At 43.2% G+C, this 18759-nt stretch overlaps 1 protein-coding gene across 1 annotated transcript in view; it reads left to right on the top strand.

Moving 5' to 3' along the window:
• Window positions 1-2146: 2146 nt before the first annotated feature.
• hs6st1a (heparan sulfate 6-O-sulfotransferase 1a) overlaps window positions 2147-18759 on the top strand; it is a 52621-nt gene continuing 36008 nt past the window's right edge. Inside the window, exon 1 of the mRNA XM_034525138.1 lies at window positions 2147-3024. Within this exon, the coding sequence (XP_034381029.1) occupies window positions 2525-3024 (500 nt within the window). The 5' untranslated portion in view covers window positions 2147-2524. The remainder of the gene's footprint in view (window positions 3025-18759) is intronic.

The raw sequence follows: 18759 nt of genomic DNA, 5'->3' as shown, positions 1-18759 counted from the left end.
TAAATCATTCACTAATTATGTATAGATCAGAAACAATTCATTAATTAGAACAACTTTTGGGTTGCCAGGTTGTGAAAACTTCCTTTATTTTTCTCCCCTAAAATGTTAGCTAACACACTATTAGCATGTATAACATGCAGACTCTGTGTAGAAGCCACACACATTTATTAATGGGTTTATAACTGCATTGTTACAAAATATAAAGCATAAACAATGATCTTGTATGCACTATGTATGACCATTATCAAAGCCATTTATAAAGGGTGACGACTTATCGTTTTTGCTTTTAAAAGGGTGAAAGAGAAATATCACCTGAGATAAGTTATGACAGGTTTCGGGGGGAGGAGGAGAACAGATCACATCCAACTGGGAAATCATGGAAGTTGAAACTGTGGATAAGCACGCGGGCAATTACAGCCTGACTAAACACACATCATCAACCCAAACCACTCAAAGTGAAAACATACCCTCAGCCCTTCCCAACCTCATTTGCCATCAGTCACAACCAACTGGTGCTTTCACACCCCCGGGCCTGCTGATTGGGCTGATCTTACTGATTGAGCTTCATTTAGGAAACATGTGGGAATCAGACCTGGTAGCTCACTAACATTACGCACAGCCAGTCATTTTGCTCTGCCCTATTATCACAATAAACATCTGCAATAACAAATGCCTGGGAAATTGCAGCAAAACCACAGGGGCACTTGTGCACACACACACACACACACACACACACGCGCACACACACACACACACACACACACACACACACACACACACACACACACACACACACACACACACACACGCAGAGACAAAAAGCACACTGTCAGCTTTGGTGGAGCCAGTCTTATCTGAACAACATACAGCAGTGGAAACATGTTTCGCTCTTCCACTAGTAGATGTGATTAGTGAGAATATGTTCGACAGTAATGGCCCCAATAACATAAATATTCCTGACGAGTTGCTCGGCCGCATGAAAGAAGAAGCAGCGGGTCTCAGTGCTGACCACCAGCGGTAGCAACGCGAGGAGCAACGTCAACCCACAGGCATTATCGGTTGGTCTCATGGTTGTCGGACACTTGAGCTTTCTGGTTTGGAACTTTGCAATATTCACTCTTAATTTCTCTATAAATTCAACAAGTTCGACAGACAGTGGAATTCGGCTAGAAACGTCCACTGTTTTGCGTGCATAAAAATTACTACATAATTTATTACTGATTACTGATAATGATTATAATGTTTGTTCTCCATTCAGTCTATTCAGGTTACTTATTTTTGACTTACATCATATGTCTGTGTTTCTGTACAATGAGCTGTTTCTGGGGCCCCTATTGGCTAAGAAACGTTAATGAGAAGTTCATAATCTTTTAGAAGTTATTTCTAACTTTGTTTGTTTGTTTTCCATGTTTTATTTGTATCCATATAAAGCAAAAAAGACCAACAAATGAATGGTCAATGTAGCCTGCATAACACATAATAACTGCATAACACATAATGCAAAGTATAATAATATATATCCAAATATTTCCCACCGAAAAGTCACAATTTCCCATCACCTTTAAAAATACACATTTAATGAGCGTGTTTTGGGAAGAACTCTAAAAATGCAGGTTTTAAATAATAGGACATGCTTGGGTTGGGCTCTCTTTTAATTGATCAAATTCCTTTAAAAATATATTATTATTATATTGTAGCCTAAACTGGAACTTAAAATGTGTTTTTATAATTGCTTGAATCTTAGTATTATGTAGAGTTTGGTGTTTGTCATTATAAATACCACACGCCAAAACAAAAGTCTGTAAAAAAATAAGCAGGGAATGAAAATTCTGAAATGATTGTTTGTGACTTGCTAAAACGTAATGTTTATTATAGCACATGTAGCTAATAACCATGTTATTTAGAATGTAAAGTCAGCAAGTTTTCTAGAATTTGCCACCATAAGCTACTAGATCTGGTAATGGCTGTATGCAGCAAAATAGGTGCGTTGAATTCGAGTTCATTACTTATCAATTCAACTTTTATATTGTGTAAAGAGGAATGTGTCGTACTCTATCTTTACAAGGCCACTAGCTATTGGCTACGCGTGGATGACGCGGTCGTTACGTGTCAACCAATAAATTAAACGCCACTCTCCTTTTCACTCGGTTTTCAGCGAGAGAGAGAGAGCGAGAGACGTTGAAAAGGTAAAAGTCGCGCTGCATCCTGGGTACATAGCTCCACGGTGATGCAGTGTGCCTGTTGTGTAGACTGGAAACCAAAGTAAAGTAAACGGGGGAGGGTCGTCTGCGGGGGGGGGCTTTCAGTGAGTTACAATGCGTCTTTCACGGTGTTGAGCGGTCTCGGTGAACGATGAGCCAACTTCGCCGGTCGTCTCGAAGCGGAATGAGTCACTCCTGAGCCCCGAAAAACGAGTCCTTCTTGGCGGGGGAGAGCGAGAATGCAGAAGCCGAGCGCCCCGCTCCCTGTTGTCGGCTTGACTGGGAAATGGTAGCGTACTGTAGGAACCGCACTTGGAAGGAACATGGTCGAGAGGAGCAGCAAATTCTTGTTGATCGTCGTCGGATCCGTGTGTTTTATGCTGATTCTCTATCAGTACGTGGCTCCCGGGGTGATCAATTTCGGCTCCCCGCACGGTTATTTCACGGAAGAAGACGAGGGGGACATCTTCCCCACTCCGGACCCCCACTACGTTAAGAAATACTACTTCCCCGTCAGGGACCTGGAGAGGACGATCGATTTCCAAATCAAAGGGGAGGACGTGATCGTGTTTTTGCACATCCAGAAGACCGGCGGGACTACCTTCGGCAGGCACCTGGTCCAGAATGTCCGCCTGGAGGTCCCCTGCGACTGCAGACCGGGCCAGAAGAAGTGTACCTGCTACCGGCCGAACCGCAAGGAGACCTGGCTCTTCTCCCGGTTCTCCACCGGCTGGAGCTGCGGCTTGCACGCCGACTGGACCGAGCTCACCAACTGTGTGCCGGGGGTCCTCAACAAGAAGGAGAACAAACAGAAAAATCTAAGGTAAAAAAAAACACCTCCTGAGATGTTTGATTTCTTGATTTGTAGATGATGAAGAATTTCAAAGTGTGAGGTTTAGGAAATTGATAGTTTGTAATATAATTGTTTTTATTATTACATCTTTTAAACTACATTGCTGTTATCACGTGTCGTTTAAAACGAGTTTTGCGGCGATGCAAAACTCGCAGGAAAATCCACCTGAAGGTACAATAAGGTCACTGTAAACTCGCACACCCGTAAAGTGCATCTCTGTAGGATCAAATAAAGATGATCTAATCAAATTGAACAAAATTAAATCGAACTTCGTGAATTGATGAACCTTTCTATCTATTCTCAACCGTTCTGCTCCATACATATTTATCAAGCCTTTAATGCTGGTATTTTCCCTCTGGAGAGACGATAATAATAATAATAATAATAATAATAATAATAATAATAATAGGCCTAATTTAGTGGCACAATTTTAAAGCATTTCTTCTCCCAGTATATCAAAAGTTAACTTGAGTGCGCAACTATCTTTGGTCCATTTTTTACGACATGGAAATGTAGTAATGATACCAGAGAAGATAAAGCATAACAGAAGACAATACAATGGTGTTATTATAACATCATAACTGAATACCACAAATGCATTAAAGTTCCCACAGGATCTTAATGGAAGTACCTGGTTGTTGTTGTTCTGTTGTGTTATCTTAAATCAAAGGTCTTTCTCCTCACTGTGTGAGGCAAAGTTTGTCATGGTTCAAAGTATAAGAAGAATGTCAGGGATGGTGTGCGTCTTCCTGAGCTGGTGGGTTGATAATGGACGCCTAGAGACAACCGTTTATCGGCATTTCAACGCCGCGCTGTCACAGATGCCACAGGAGCTCCACAGTGCCTCTGTCAATTGTTGATGGGTGCTAATAATATCAGGGTGCCCTGCGTTTCCACTGAATAACACTCTGAGGTTCAGCTGAATTTCCGTCAGTCATGAGGAGTGTAATAGATCTAGGCAACATTTCCACAGTAATAATCCCTTGCATTGACTGCAAGGTATCCAGACACGATGTGCATTATTATTAAGTTATAGGCTAACTCATTTCTTCTCCGCGCCTCCCCATTGTTGTTGCCAACATATTGTATCCCTCACTCAGACATATTGACGGCTGTATCAGCTTCCATTTCACTGCACCCTTGTGGTTAAAGGGGTATGCTTGTTGAATGTGTTATGGGTCTTTGTGTTGCCTGAGCGTGTTATATATTTTACTTTTGGCTGTGAGTGATATATATAGTGCAAAATGGGGGGTTGGAAAAATGTGAGAATTTCTAAAAAGAAAGCAGTGTTTTTCACCTCTCTGTCTGTCTGGCAGCCAGGCACATTTGGGGATGTCAGACCGGCTGCTCTGCTTCCCATAGCTGCTCAAACTGGGGATCAGAATGGCAGGCTGGGCAGGGCTGGTAGGGGGAGAGGGGGACCCTGCGGGGGTTTGGCTCCGCTCTAATCCGGGTGATTATTACTGCTGGGACACACACACACACACACACACACACACACACACACACACACACACACACCAGCGCTGGTATTTGCTGCTGGCGTCTGTCCCGATTCCCGTGGTTTCCCCTGGTCAGAGGTGATAAGGTGTCCAGCCATTCTGCACGGCGAGCCGAGATATCACAATGGAAGCAGGATAAACGGCCTTTCATCACTTTGTGAGCACGGTTTCAAAGCCGGAAATTGTATGGGTGTGTATTTTTATTTCATTTTTTTTTGTGGGGAACAGAAAGAGACGGGAAGGCAGAGTAGATGAGAGGTCTAGGTATGCATGCATGGAGAGGATCCCATGCCTCTGGTATAATCGACTATCCTATCACTCCTGACAGGAGAAACAAGGGACTACATGCTTAATAGCACCCTGAAGAAAAACACTGCTGCGCCATATTACACACAGCTCCACTTTCACAGGAAAGAGAAGTGAATCGCTGCAATGAGAAGGCCTTGAAGAATAACTGGAATCCCACTCTCCGCTTCCCTCTTTCTCATTGCCAGCTTTTCTCTACATGTGCTTCGGCCTGTGTACGTTCAAGCCCTCGTGTTTGTCTCTCTTGCATCACTGTGGTAATGCTTGTTTAGGGACTATCTTGAGGGCACTGTGGTGAAGAGGCCAGGGAAAGGGTGGACAAAAAGATCATCTGTGTTTACAAGAACGATGGCGAGGGATTTCTTGGCGCAGTGTCGTATGCATAGCCTTTGGATCAGCTGTGCGTATTGTCAGTGTGGTAGAGTCTGTAGTCCCAGTCAGTGCCTCCTATTTGTCTGACACACCTAGTATCTGCGAGCTTTGTGGAGGAATTGGTTTGTATGTGTGTTAACTGTGAGAAATGGAAAGGAGGTGACCGCCTCTAGCAGGGTTGAGTGTTGAGATCCAGCATCTCTCCGCAGCGGTGTTCTCATCCAGCCGCCAAGGGAATTTTGCACAAATGTTTTAAATGCTACAACAATAAAAATGAAAATCAGGACCACTTCCATCAAATGGATTTAAGCACATAATTGCGAGAGTCAAGTCGTAATTGACAGTTACTGTCATATTGATTTATGCTTTAATTTGATTATGGAAACAATTATACGTGCCAATATTTTGGATTGCAACAAACAATCTTTTTTTCCATTTAGTGGTGAACCATGGTGCCAAAAGAATGCCAGAAAATGGTAAAAAGTGCACATCACAAATTTGCAGAGCATATGTTGACATTTAAATAGCTTGGTTCATCTGACTAACGCTCCAAAGGGCATTCATTTAATCAGTTTATTATCGAGGAAGACCAAGAAATAATATTCACATTTGAGAACCTGGAAGCAAAGATTGCCAAAGTACATTACTTTAACCGATTAGCTAAATTCTGCAATTTAACATTTGAAGATCAACTAATCCAAATCGTTTTATTGTTTCAGCTCTACTTATGTTTATATTTTTTCTAGCCAAGTATAATGTCTGTGTAAGCTCACACATTGCCATTTAAATGACAGGGGCAGCCAGTCTGCCATTTATGTGATCTGCTTTAAAGAACATCTCTGGATGTCCAAAGCCACGATCGAACCGTTTTGTATCGTTAGTGTAACATTTTCCAGGCCCTGTTGTCATGGCTGTATTATTTATTGATTCTACAGATGGATCTGTATCACTGTGCACAGTTTCTTTTCAAATGTTTCTTCTTCAAGCGAGCATAAAGCCATTTTCGAGACGTTGAGGAAATTGGATAAAATGTTTATTTATTTATTTTAAATATTCAAATTCAGTATATCATACATTGTAGGGAAAAAAAAAGCTACGATGGATTTTGCTCAGTTTGGTCTGGTGGTAAATGTGTCAGCTTTAGAAGGAGCCACATTAAGCAGCAGCGGTAAGCAGTGAGATGAATGGTTCATAAGAGGAGAGACAGTTCTGTCTTTGATCGGTTATGAGATGAGATGGAGATGAACAGTGGCATTGTGGGAGAAAACATACTCGGCAGCGTGCCGCTCTGAGTAGATTTGTCATTTCCCACCTCTTTTACCAATTTTAATGTTCCTCAGCGATCCCGTGGGAGACACACACACACGCACACACTAATGAATGTGTGAGACACACAATCACAGCCCCCATTTCAAGGCCTTAGATATGGGGCTTCTAATTGGTTAAGGAGGTATCTTCCACTTTACTCAAATTAGAGCCACACTTTCAGATGGGGGGACACCATCTGTCCCCTGCATGTGTGTTTGTGCACACATCTCATGACTGTATGTTTTTAATCCGAGTGTGTCATAGAGCGTCTTAGTAAGTCAAGTGATGGGGCTAATTTTACTGGCTCTCTCGGCCCTCTCAAATCACTCCCTGTTTTTTCTCTCCATCTCTTTACTTCTCTTCATCCCGTCTGCTTGCCTCTAAAACACTTTCCCTCCCTCTCCTTCCATCCATCCCTCCCTCCATCTCTCCATGATGGTGTCACTCTATAATCAAACAGCAGGCTTGCTTTCCGCTTGGTGGCTTTATGGCTGGGGGGCTCACTCTCTATCTTTCTCCTTCACTTTCCTCCTTCTCCTCTTTTCTCCTCTTTCCATCTCTGCCCACTCGTCTTTCTTTTGCTCCTTTGCCATCTTCCTCTCCCTCTCCCTCCGAGCGTGACTACCGCATTAGAGGAAATGTCTTTTCATGGAAGATTTGCTGCAATTTCCAAAATGGCTGCTTTGCCTAATGGACAACTGCCTTGGTTCTAATGAATGATTACATGTGTGTGTGGGGGGGAGTAGGGGCAAGGAGAGAGGGGGAGATGGAGAAGGAGGCGATGAAGAGTGATATGAAGAAGAGGATGGGCTGAATGTGGGATAAGAGGAGAGCTGTCAGGGAATGATTGAAAAGATAAAAGACGGAGGGGGAAAGCGTTTAGTTTCATTACTGGGGAGGGGGCTAGTCAATTAGCACGGTTGTCAAGCGCTGGGCATTACTCTTCTTTCAATAGGTCTGTTTCAGATTCACAGCACCACTCACTGCGCTCACTAAAATGGCTCTCTGTGTGTGTGTGTGTGTGTGTGTGTGTGTGTGTGCGGATGCGCGTGCATGTGTTAGCTCAGCATGGTGCCATCAGCCAGCCAGCACAACCCAGAATCCACATGAACTCCAGGAAGCTGCAGAGGCAGCCCTGGATGATTGGCATATAGTGTGTGTCCGTGTCCATGTCTATATGAATGTGTGCGCACGTCCATGTGGAGACCGGCAGGTTGGTGTTAATCCAATCAGATTAGTTGGGTTTAAATGCTGGCGGCCAGGCGCTCCAAAGCGGGTTACGTCCGCTCATCCTGCAACTGCGATGCACCGCGTTCCTGCATTCCCAATCCCGACAAAGATTCCCACAACCCTCCAGCCAGTTAGCCCCGGCCCGCTTACTCGGCTCATCACCTTCACTTGTGGGACAAGCCTCCTCGTCTTAGTGGAAACCAGGCTCTAATTGTTTTTTTTTACCACTGGTGACCTAACATCTTGCTGCACCTGATTTGATGTGAAGTTAGTGTGTGAGGAATTGGCATGCAGACGGAGGCATTTATGAACATTTTGTACCAACATGATGCTTTTCTGAATTCACAAGTGTTCACAGTAAGTGCTAGAACCATTAGTAGATTAATGGACTTTTCAGTCGACAATACATTTGTATTTTTCTAATGTAAATATACCAAACAAATGCTGGTTCCAGACTCTATCCAGACTATCATTATAACGTAAATTATATTTTCACCCAGTCAAAAATGCAATTTGTAGATGTTATTTGGGCTCTGGTAATTGGCGATAAGCATTAGTATTTTACATTTTAAAGTTGTTTTTTTTACAATGTCTACTTGCAACCCGTCTCATGTCATCCATGTGTTCAAGTTGTCACCAGCTCAACCAATACATAATTCTTCCATCTCCATACTGTTTTATTTTGAGGTCAGGTGTGCTACATCTTATTCAACAATCATCATTTAATCATCCAGCTTTAGATTGTATCTTATTGTTTTTTATGTGGTTTTAAGAAAAGCCCCCCCAAAAAGTTTTTAGCCAATGCAGTTCAGCATTATCACAATATAGTGAAAGGACTGGCGACTCACACGTAAACTCACACATAAAGGAAGTGAGATATGGCCCCTATGTGCTCTTCAGTAGCTTGAGGTGAGTGTTGACAGCCCTCTCTCAGCTACAACGCTGCTCCACCTCGAATACAAGAGTTCAACTTCGGTTCAGCCTCAGGTCGACGTAACGTATAACCCAGCATCACAATTCAAAGTTGAGAGACTTTAGCTCAACGGGATACAAGGACCTCTTTTGGGCCCCTGGCCACACACACACACAGCTTTTAGTTTGACTCCATGCCATACCGACATTCCACAGCCATCTTACAGCAGACAACCGTGGCTGGAGTTGATCAGGGATGCAAAATGGCTCGATTGAGGCCAAACTGTTGGTGCAAAATGCTGATTTTTTATTTTTTATGATATGGACTCTTGTGGTGTTTAGGACGATCCTCGAGTCCACATTAAACTGACAAGAATGCAAACCCATACGGTCAAGGCGAGTTAAGGTTGTTGTTGCCACCATCGATCTGCCCCAGCTGTTTCACCTCAGTGCACAGTAAAGGCAAGACGGGGAGAGGGATCTTCTCAATCGCCGACTTCTGTCTCTATTGGTAGTCTGTGTAGGGTTATCTTGTCTCTGCCTGCAAGCCTTCATCTTTGATTAGCCATTGTGGGTCGCAGAGGGTTTTCCATTGATCGAAACAACTTGAATGACGCTGACATTGAGCAGAGAGGCCTTCCAGATCCGATCTGGCTGTATCCTCAACACGGACGAAAGAAAAGCAAGAGTGACGTGTTTCTTAATCATTACACGGCCTCTAAGACTCTGTGCGTCACTCTGTCTCTTCCACCCTCTGCCGCCGACCGTCAAACGTCAGCCTCGCCCCGGCCACCACCGAAGTGATTCTGCGGCCCTGTGGACAAATAACCGTGCGGCGGATGATTAGCACACATTTCTATGGCTGGTAATGAGGAGCGCTACGCTACAGCAGCTCCGCCAACAGGATTACTCTCTATTGATTAGCCTAGCCTAGCGTTAGCCTTGCTAGCTCAAAGCAAGTGAGTGATTAGTGGGCATTTCTATAGTGGTTAATGAGTGGTGCAGAGGAATGTTATGGTATGCTATCCATGAGAATAGGATTACAGCCTATTAATCAGACAAGAGGCAAGCTGAAGTCATTAGCCGACCCCGCGGTGCGTCTCTGGCTGATCCTGGTTTCTAAATCCGGTTTGGCCTTGTCTGCATCATGTGGTCTCTTGCTACATACCGACTCTGAATGTCTGTCTTTCCTTCAACACCCCCACCCGCCCACCCAATGAGGAGACAGGGAGTGCAATCAAAGAATAGGGTATTCTTTGATTGCACTCCCTGTCTCCTCCTTGCCTCTGAGATGGAGAGGGACAGAGACAAAAAGAGAGAGAGAGATCCCGAAGGACTGCTATCTGCAGCCATTAACAGCTCTGTCTTTTCACGTCCCTGAATGTGACGCGGGCATACAGGACGCGGCCCGGGAGCCTCTCCTCGTCTCTCAATCCGAGCGCCTCCTCGTTTTATTTGTAAACGAACCAATAAATGCATACATTTTCTGCATGCGTGTGTTTGTGAATAAATGCATCTATTTACAAAGCCGATGTGTGTCCGTGGGAGCGTGTTTGTGTTTGTGTGAGCCAGAGATGGCCAACGGAGGCATGTGAACGGAGAGGAGACGCTGACAGGCGTGTTAATTGAATTGTGGGAAAAATGCAAATCCCGCACTTTTTGAATTAGGGGGAGGAGTTTTTACTGATTGGAGCTGTCTCGTCTTTGAGAACACACACACAGAGAGTAGGCTAACTTTGACAAAATCCCCTAAAAGAGAAAGAATGATAGCGTTGTGCCTGCATCCTTCCACGCCTCACCCTCTATTTTTCTGCGTGTGTGCGTGTGTGTGTGTGTGTGTTGCATTTTAACGTGTTATGTATGACCATACACATGTTTCGTTGTCAGCTTTGCCACATCTCCCCTTTGATTTAACTGCGAGCACTGCATAACCACACAAACACCTGCGCATCATCCCGACAGTGACTCCTATGGATATCGAGAATGGGATGCGGCCCCTGTGGAATAAAAGATACCATCTCTGCCTACTCTCCTCTCTCACTGAGTCCCTCCCTCAGTGTTACTCTGCGTCCGGGTGTTTTCTGTGTGTGGCCTGTGTTCGCAACTGTGTGTGTGTGTGTGTTACCATGCTGTTCTGATTTGTCTCTTTTCACACATGGGGCTCAATTATATACTTTTTTTTTTATGAACTGTATTGTGATTTTAAATTGTAGTAATTTTCTGTACTTCAATTATCTGCCTTATTGTTGAACCACATAGTATTAAACAAGATCAGCTTGTACCAAGCAAAACCAAATATATTCTTACACAAAAAGCATCAGGTAAAATAGTCCAGTGCCACCCTGCTGAATGGGGGTCAGTGTTACTCATGGCGAGCTCGTTTCGGGGTTCCTTCTGTGCCCCCTCGCTGGCTAAGGCGGCGGCCCGAGGCGTTATGTTTTCAGGTTGTCCGTACATAGGGCCGTCCGTTCCATTCTAATGAACGCGATATCTCTAACGCCTGAAGAAGATTTCTTCACACTTGGCACAGATGAAGTGATGATATTTTGGACAGACATAGATATGAACTGTGTCTTGAATGGTTGGCGGAAGTCATTAATTCGACTGACATTACTTAATCATTCTATTAAATTGAGAATGGCTACATAGTTGTCCTTTTTCCATGCTATGAATGAAAAATGTAACCGCAGAAAGACACTGACTCTACTCTCTGTTCTAACTCCTCAATCTCTCACTCAGCATTTCTTTTGGCGGTCCTCCTCAGAAACCGAAGCTTGTTCCTGAGGTTCACATCTCATAATCAAAGATAAATTGACATCCTTTATCTTAGTAAAAATGTACCTACGCAGCAGTGTGGTTGCACACATCATTCGTTGCCTTCCTTAGCTGAACATATGGAGTGAACAAAGCCGCTGTTCCAGGGCTGGAATTTTAGTTTCTAAGCGTGGTTATGAAATGTGTTTTTGAATGAGGTTATCCTTCTTCTGGAACAGAACCTAGAAGTTCCAGTTTTACTTTGGCTCTGTGTGATACCGATTGGTGTTTTCCAGGGGGAAATCATCTTTAGCTGGACATAAATAGTACCAACTTGAGCGTGCAAGGACCATATTAATCAGACAGCTGCTGTGCATTTAGATTTTGTAGTTTGGATTCATGGAATTAAGGATAATTAGCTTCAGCTGGCCAAACTCGCCACAGACAGTTGTCTTTATAGCCTGTAATTTACAAAAACATTGTTGTTGTATCTTCTTAAGACTTTAATAATAATGAATACATTTAATGATGTAATTAAAAAGTCTGTTGTGATTTTAAGTTTGGATGTTAGTATGGAAACACCACTTGCACACATCACCTCTCAACACACACAAACACACTCTTGTGTAAGCAGCTGATTTGGTTAAATCAGCGTTTAATAAATGTCACCTCATCAGGAAATGTCGACACAGTCCATTGTTGAGTCAAACTTAAGAGGCTTTTCCTGTAACAACAGTAAAGAGCAATTTCGGGAGCGAGAAAGTGCCACCCTGCTGAATAAAGATGGCTGTTGAAGCGAATCCAGTTCTTCTATTCTTAGTGTCTCTTCACCTCATCGTCTCTCGTTGCTCTACCTCCTTCACCCCACGCAGCACTGTGGATCTGGGCCATGATTGTCATTTTTCACCTCACCCCCTATATACTTTTTATTTATTTATTTTTACTCCCGCTGCTTTACCGATTCTACCTTTTTTAGCTCTGTCAAAAAAAGTTTCACTTCTTCAACCTCCCCGCCACCACCCTGTCGTGTTGGGTTCCCAGTGCGTGTCAGCTTCCTCCAGAGAGAGGAAGTGATGTCAGGAAGTGCTTTTATCTGCCTGTGATCTGATCTGATGTGAGATTGAGATAAACACAGGATGAGTGTAGTGTTCCCTCTCCCACCCTGGAGAACTGTACGATGGAGATGCCCTCGTTTCTTTTTGTGCTTGCAACTGCTTTTTCTTTTTTTCCTCGTGCACACCGATAGAAAAATCCGGTGGTCTTGGGGTGATTGTCAAATAAAAAAAATAAATACTAGAGAGTCTGCTGTGAAACCAAAAAAGATAAGTTTAGGAAGTAGTGTTGTAGCAGTCAAATCACCAGATTGAGTCGTCACAGTGCGTAATATGTCTGCAGACAACATTGTGTTGTCAAATTGTCAAAGGAAAACCCTTTTTTTCTTTTTTTTTTACCTCCACCTGTTCCCATTTTTGTACGCATTGTTATACTGTAAAATACATACAGAGACATCTATTAGATCAATTTCACGACTCCCTATGCATGCTAAGTACACTGTTGAGACATTCAGAAGACTAGTACATGAAAATGACACAAAGTATATACCTATTTCAGATTAAGCCTTGGGCTGTCCTAACAAGCACATAGTTTGGCTGTTTAAAGTTAAATAAGAAAGGAAAAACCCAATCCCACTGAGGCTAGACTATTTCCAGTAGTCAGTGTAGTGTCTTTTAAAAGCCTCTGTTATAGTATATACACATGGAAAAGCAAGGCGTATACACATTCATCACTTTTATGTACTCTGCGGTTTTATGTAATGCATTTGCTGTTTTGCTGTGGTTGTTTTTTTTGTCTACCTTCAGGGATAACAGATGCAAATACTAGCTAACTCTGGTGCAATTACTTTTAATTGTGCTCTTTCCTTGCAAAACAAACCAATGGAAATAAATCAAGCACTCATAAATGTCAAATAACCAAGCAAGATACTTTTTAGCTAGTCTGTCAATTTTATTCTAATATTTTTAAAGATTAATTTTCGCATTATTTTTGTATGTGTCCTCATGGACACTTTCTTTATCAAAGCTGAACTGCTCCGTTCGCACAGCCTCTCCCTGTAGAAACTGAAGCGCACTGGTCTTCTACATCTTCGAACTGTACCTTTTAAGTAACCTGATCGTCGAGGCTTTCCGATTCCATATGATATAACTTTAACAACCGACCGGGTCTTGAATATAGAAAACTATACCACCATATACTGAGTAGAAAAGGACATGTATTACTTTGTCACACACCAGTAATGTAGGGAAGAAAGTAGCTGGCCAGTAGATCCATGGGGTCGAAGGCTTACCCCTGACCAATTCACTGTATAATACTCACAGCAGCGATGATTAGCTGCCACGGTGTCTCGCCAAATGACGTATGTGGTCCAGCAAATGTTAAGCCATGTTCAACTTGCTGGCCGACCCTTCATTTTCAATCTGAGCTAAATTCAGCCAGTGATGTCTTTCCACTGTGATTTGAAGGCAGTACGGTTCCAAAATTCACACCTCCCAAAGCGCCCAAATGCTGATAATGTGTCTTTTTATAGATGTATCAAGTAATCAGTCAGAGATATTTGAATAATTTAGTCTTTGGGTTGTGGTTGTTGTCCAAATTGGACTTCTAATTGCTGGACAAATCAAACCAAAACAAGGACTATCAAAACAGCCCTCTGTGTCGCTGTACAGCTCACGCTGCTGCCATCTGAATGTCATATCCACTGGCGCAAACGGGGGCGCAGACGCTGGTTTCGTTCCCAGATGGCAAAGAAATTCTTGGTGGAAGCTCAAAAGTCACCAACAAACGTTGCCCCACCACCACGGAGCCTTTTAAAGCGCTCGGCAGCTTTCAGATTGTGAAGCAAGGTGTGCCCAGCAGGGGGTTGCGTTAGATTTTCTTGTTGTCTGTCATTTTGATGGTCGTAAAAAAAAATCCACCATAATTACCCCCCCCCCCCCCCCCCCCCCCCATTTTAAAAACATTTAGATAATGTTTAAGGGCATGGAAAAGATGAAAATGGGCAAATGACGGTACAGTCATTCCTCATTTCAACACCACTCAAAACAGATGGAGGGATTTTAGCTCTGCTGCCAACACCGGAGACTAGAATTCCCAGCACCCCTTCAGCCAAAGTTTTATAGTGTGGGAACATTTCTCCCAGGGAAGTGATCAGAAGTCGGCAAGGCAAGACGGTAGGATTTTCCGATCTGGCAAGCACTGGCTTCACTGAGTGGAAGTCCCGCAGAAGCTCTGCACCAGTGACCCAACTGCACCCGTCTGTGACCACGACTGGTCCAAGGCCTCCAGCCCGTATATCTCTTCAACGTGCTCTAGGCGCCCAGATAGCGAGCTCTAATCTGTCAAAGTGACAGACGGCCTCGAGGCTGAAACATCAGTGTTTAAACAAAATTGACGGAACATGTTCGGTTAATGCGACCTCTGGGACCCAGGCAACGTTCCCTGAGTAAATTGTAGTTTCTTTTTGAGTAAACACTTTGTTCAGCAGAGACGCGAGTTTAAAAACAAATCCTCATGTACGCTCACATCCTATCGAAACCATTGGATTGATGTAAAAAAAAAAAAAAATGGATATCTATTTTTATTAGATGGTTAACTCATACCAACAGACTGTAATGTGGCACTGTTGGAGTACCGTTTCAATATCCCAGCAGCAATCTGTTGGTTTATGTGTGTCCATAGCAATAAAACAAGGAAGAAGCATGCGAGGCAGATAAAAGCGTGAAGCCCTCCAGGCCCTGTCCCTGTAGTCCAGCATGCCGGTTCCAGAGAGATGTCACTCTGTCATGACTTGCGTGATGCTGGCCTTTTGCATGTTGAGCACCACAATGCAAATACTCCGAGGCAGTCATGCAAAAATGCCGACCACGCTCTCCCTCTCACACTCTCTTTCTGCCACACACATTCAGCCTCCATCCCTCACTGACTTTATGGATGTTCACTGTTTGACGTTTTCCCCTGTTGAATATACCCCCACCCTGCCCTGTTTTTTTTTTTTCTTTCTTTCTTTTCTTTCTATCCTCCCTTCCTTCCTTGCTCCCTTCCCTCTCCGCCGTCTTTTGTCCGGCATCTCTTCACGCTTGACCGGCCTTGCTGTGACTCTTGACTTCAAAGAGCTACTTCATTCATCAGTCACTCATCAGAGAGAGAGAGAGCCATTCAGCGCTGCGCTAAAAGAGAGGGAGGGGACGAGGAGTGAGTGTATGAAAAAAGAAAAAGAGGGTGAACGAGTGTATGAAAAGAGGGCGCGCGAGAGAAAGAGGATCCGCTCTTGACCGCGGGGAACCCCAGGGAGTCACAAAAGCGAAAAGGGGGACACACTCCCACACATCTACACACCCATACAGAGTCACTCTCAACACTTACACGCACTCTTTTTTTTTTTTTTAGTTTAGTTTTTGTCTTGTTGGGTGTGTACATATGATCTTTCGTCTTTCTATATCCCCTTTCCATCATTCTTTTCACTTGAGCTGGTAGTACAAAAGGGTGCCGAGGCCTGTTCCTTCCCGTAATCCTTCACCGCACCTGGGTGAGTGTGTGTGTGTGTTTTTTAAATATATGTTTTCTACGCGGCGGCCACTCTCTCCAGCTCTTCTAAATCTCGCCCTCCTGTATTTTCATCGCCTTCGTGCTCACTGACATTCTCCCTCTTTGTTTCCGTACTATATTTTGAGGTGGCTGGCAAGCCAGTTTTCAGGTCAGTGGGAATTGCTATTGCTTCCCCTCTCAGCTGGAGTCTGGCTCACACTCAACTGCACACAAGCACACAGATATGCACACGTTCTTCTTTTCGTGCTTTCTTTGTGCGTGTGGTTTATACAGACATGTGGTTGTGTGGTCTTGTATATGGGAGTGTCTGACTGGTAAAGATGCATTGCTTGTAGGTGCGCCAGGTTGCTTTTCATCCGTCTTTTGACTCTTCATTATTCCGTTGTTTATTTGTTTTTCCTCCCTCAAGTAATAAGTCATGACTGGAGGTCTGTCACGCTCTGCGCGGCGCTTTTTTGTGGCTGTTCACTTTGTCTCTGAAGGAGAGGGGATTTCGGTAGTGACTCCCCTTGTTTGTGTGTGCGTGGGCATGTATGTATGTATGTATGTATGTATGTATGTAAATCTCCTACCAAGGTTAGCCTCTCCCGCTCAACAAGCAGTTATTGCCAGAAAGAAAATGTTTTTTTATGTAAGATCACTTACCGTGACACATTCCTGGCTATACCAGAGAGCTCAGTTTTGAAGCTCATTCCGGTTCCTCGTTAGTTATTCACATGGCTTTGGAAAATGGCCACGAAAGGCTTTGAGAGAGCAGGTCACAGGTCTTAATAAAGAGGTGTGGAATAGTTAATGTAGGTAATAAAACGCCTCTTCATTTTTTTTAATTTTTCGATTTCCAGAATGAGAGAGTGTTTGTACGTCTCGTTTGTCGATACGTGTAAGTAGCTGCACATGCATATCAATAAATACGTTTTCTAAGTATTCATCTGTATAAACCGGTGGGAATTCAACCCTCGATCCAAAGTGGTGAGTCAGTCAGGTTCTTGTAAGCCTGCGAGTGAGTAGCGGGCCTGCCACGACATGCTTTTAGCAACATATGCACACACACGGACAAATGGGCAGATTAACTGCCGGAGAAAATTGGAGATGGAGGTAGAAAGATAGAAAAATAGCTTAATAAAAGTTAAAGGAAATTGGAATGGAGGGATAATTGTGTTCAAGTAGGCAAACGGAAAGAAAGGCTGGGGAGAAATGTGAGATGGAGGGAACAGTCGGAGGTAAAGAGTAAAAAGAAAGCAGATATGTAGTGAATAAAACCATGTGGAAAACAAGAGGGCAAGAAGGTGAAGGAAAGTATCTCTTGGTCTCCCCTTCCTCCCCCAATGGAATGTTAATCAGCGTAAAGAGGTCAGCCCCTTTGGCGTTTCAGAGAGAGAGAGAGAGAGAGAGAGAGTGTGTGTGTGTTTGGGTGAAAAGGTCAGACGCAGTGTTCTGGCCTTTTGGAGCCTTGTCTGAAGTGCTTCAAGTGAACAACTGCACGCAGGGTTCCATTACAATACCCTTTACAACTTTCTTCACAACACACTCCCAGCCATAAACAGCTCTTTGATTCATCCGTTTTGACAGCATTATCATTATATGGAAACGCTGCGTTTAATTCCAAGACATCAAATATTCAGTTTTGTAGAAGAAAAAACAACAATGTGTTGTTTTTTTAATCTACTAGATGCTAATAAGATACCTTTTGTTTCCAAGGTGTCTTCCTTCTGTCAGAGCTTTGTGAGAGCAGCTTTTTTAAAAGCATGGATTCAGGATTTTAAATCCCAACTTTTAACATTTGTACCTGTCTTCTTCCCCCCACACATTTGACAGAGGGAACTCTGTTGCCAGTGCCTTAACCTTGGCAGGCATACAAAGTGGGTTGTAGATCACAATAAACAGCCAAAGGATCAAAATGTGTCATGCATGGCAACCATTTAAAATATATTGTACATTTCATATGTTTATTAAAGAGCACTGCAAGGTTATTTCAGGCCAGAGGGTGAGAGAAAAGGCTTGAGCACTACTGACAAAAACATCTTTTTGTGAGTTGTGCACGTTGGCATGAGTTGCACATGAGTTCTTCAACATTAAATATGAAAATTCCACTGCTTAAAAATAATACACAATGTATAAATGAAAATGTGATCTCCAGACTGCAAATGTTTTAATTAACTTAAGGATTTTCTCTCGCATGTCTCTTTGTTTATTGGCCAGATGATTTCTCACAGCACCACATTAAGTTGTGTGGGAAGCTGTCTGAAACCATTTTTGCTTTCAATAAAAGATTTTTGAGAAATTACAGCCTCAGGTGATTTGGAAATAGCAGCAGTGAGTATTGAATTGGCTTTTCTTTGTATGATTCATTGTCTAACCCCAATAAAGAGGCAGGTTTTAGACTTGAAGTTTGCAGTTATGAGAAATGAAAGATATACACCAGTCAACCGTATCTTCCGTCTGTCCACTTTGGTTTTCGACAAAGTGGTGAGATGCTGAAGAAAGACAGTCAGCCAAATTTATTTTATATAAATGAATTATGAAAGCTGTTTTAATCAATATTTTTCTTGCAATTTATCAAATTACTACCTGTATGTACAATTAATCAATCAAATTGAATCAAGTCAATGATAGAAATAGTTGGCAATGAACTTGGTATTCAATTAGTTGGCTCTATTTTATCATGTTCACTGAGACAACTTCTTCATTTGGGCAGTGTACCAGCCAATGCAGCGGCTTT

The sequence above is a fragment of the Cyclopterus lumpus genome, chromosome 22, assembly GCF_009769545.1.
Source record: "Cyclopterus lumpus isolate fCycLum1 chromosome 22, fCycLum1.pri, whole genome shotgun sequence".
Lineage (NCBI taxonomy): Eukaryota > Metazoa > Chordata > Actinopteri > Perciformes > Cyclopteridae > Cyclopterus > Cyclopterus lumpus.
Note: the sequence above shows the minus strand (reverse complement) of the source record. Positions and strands in the feature narration are given on the sequence as shown.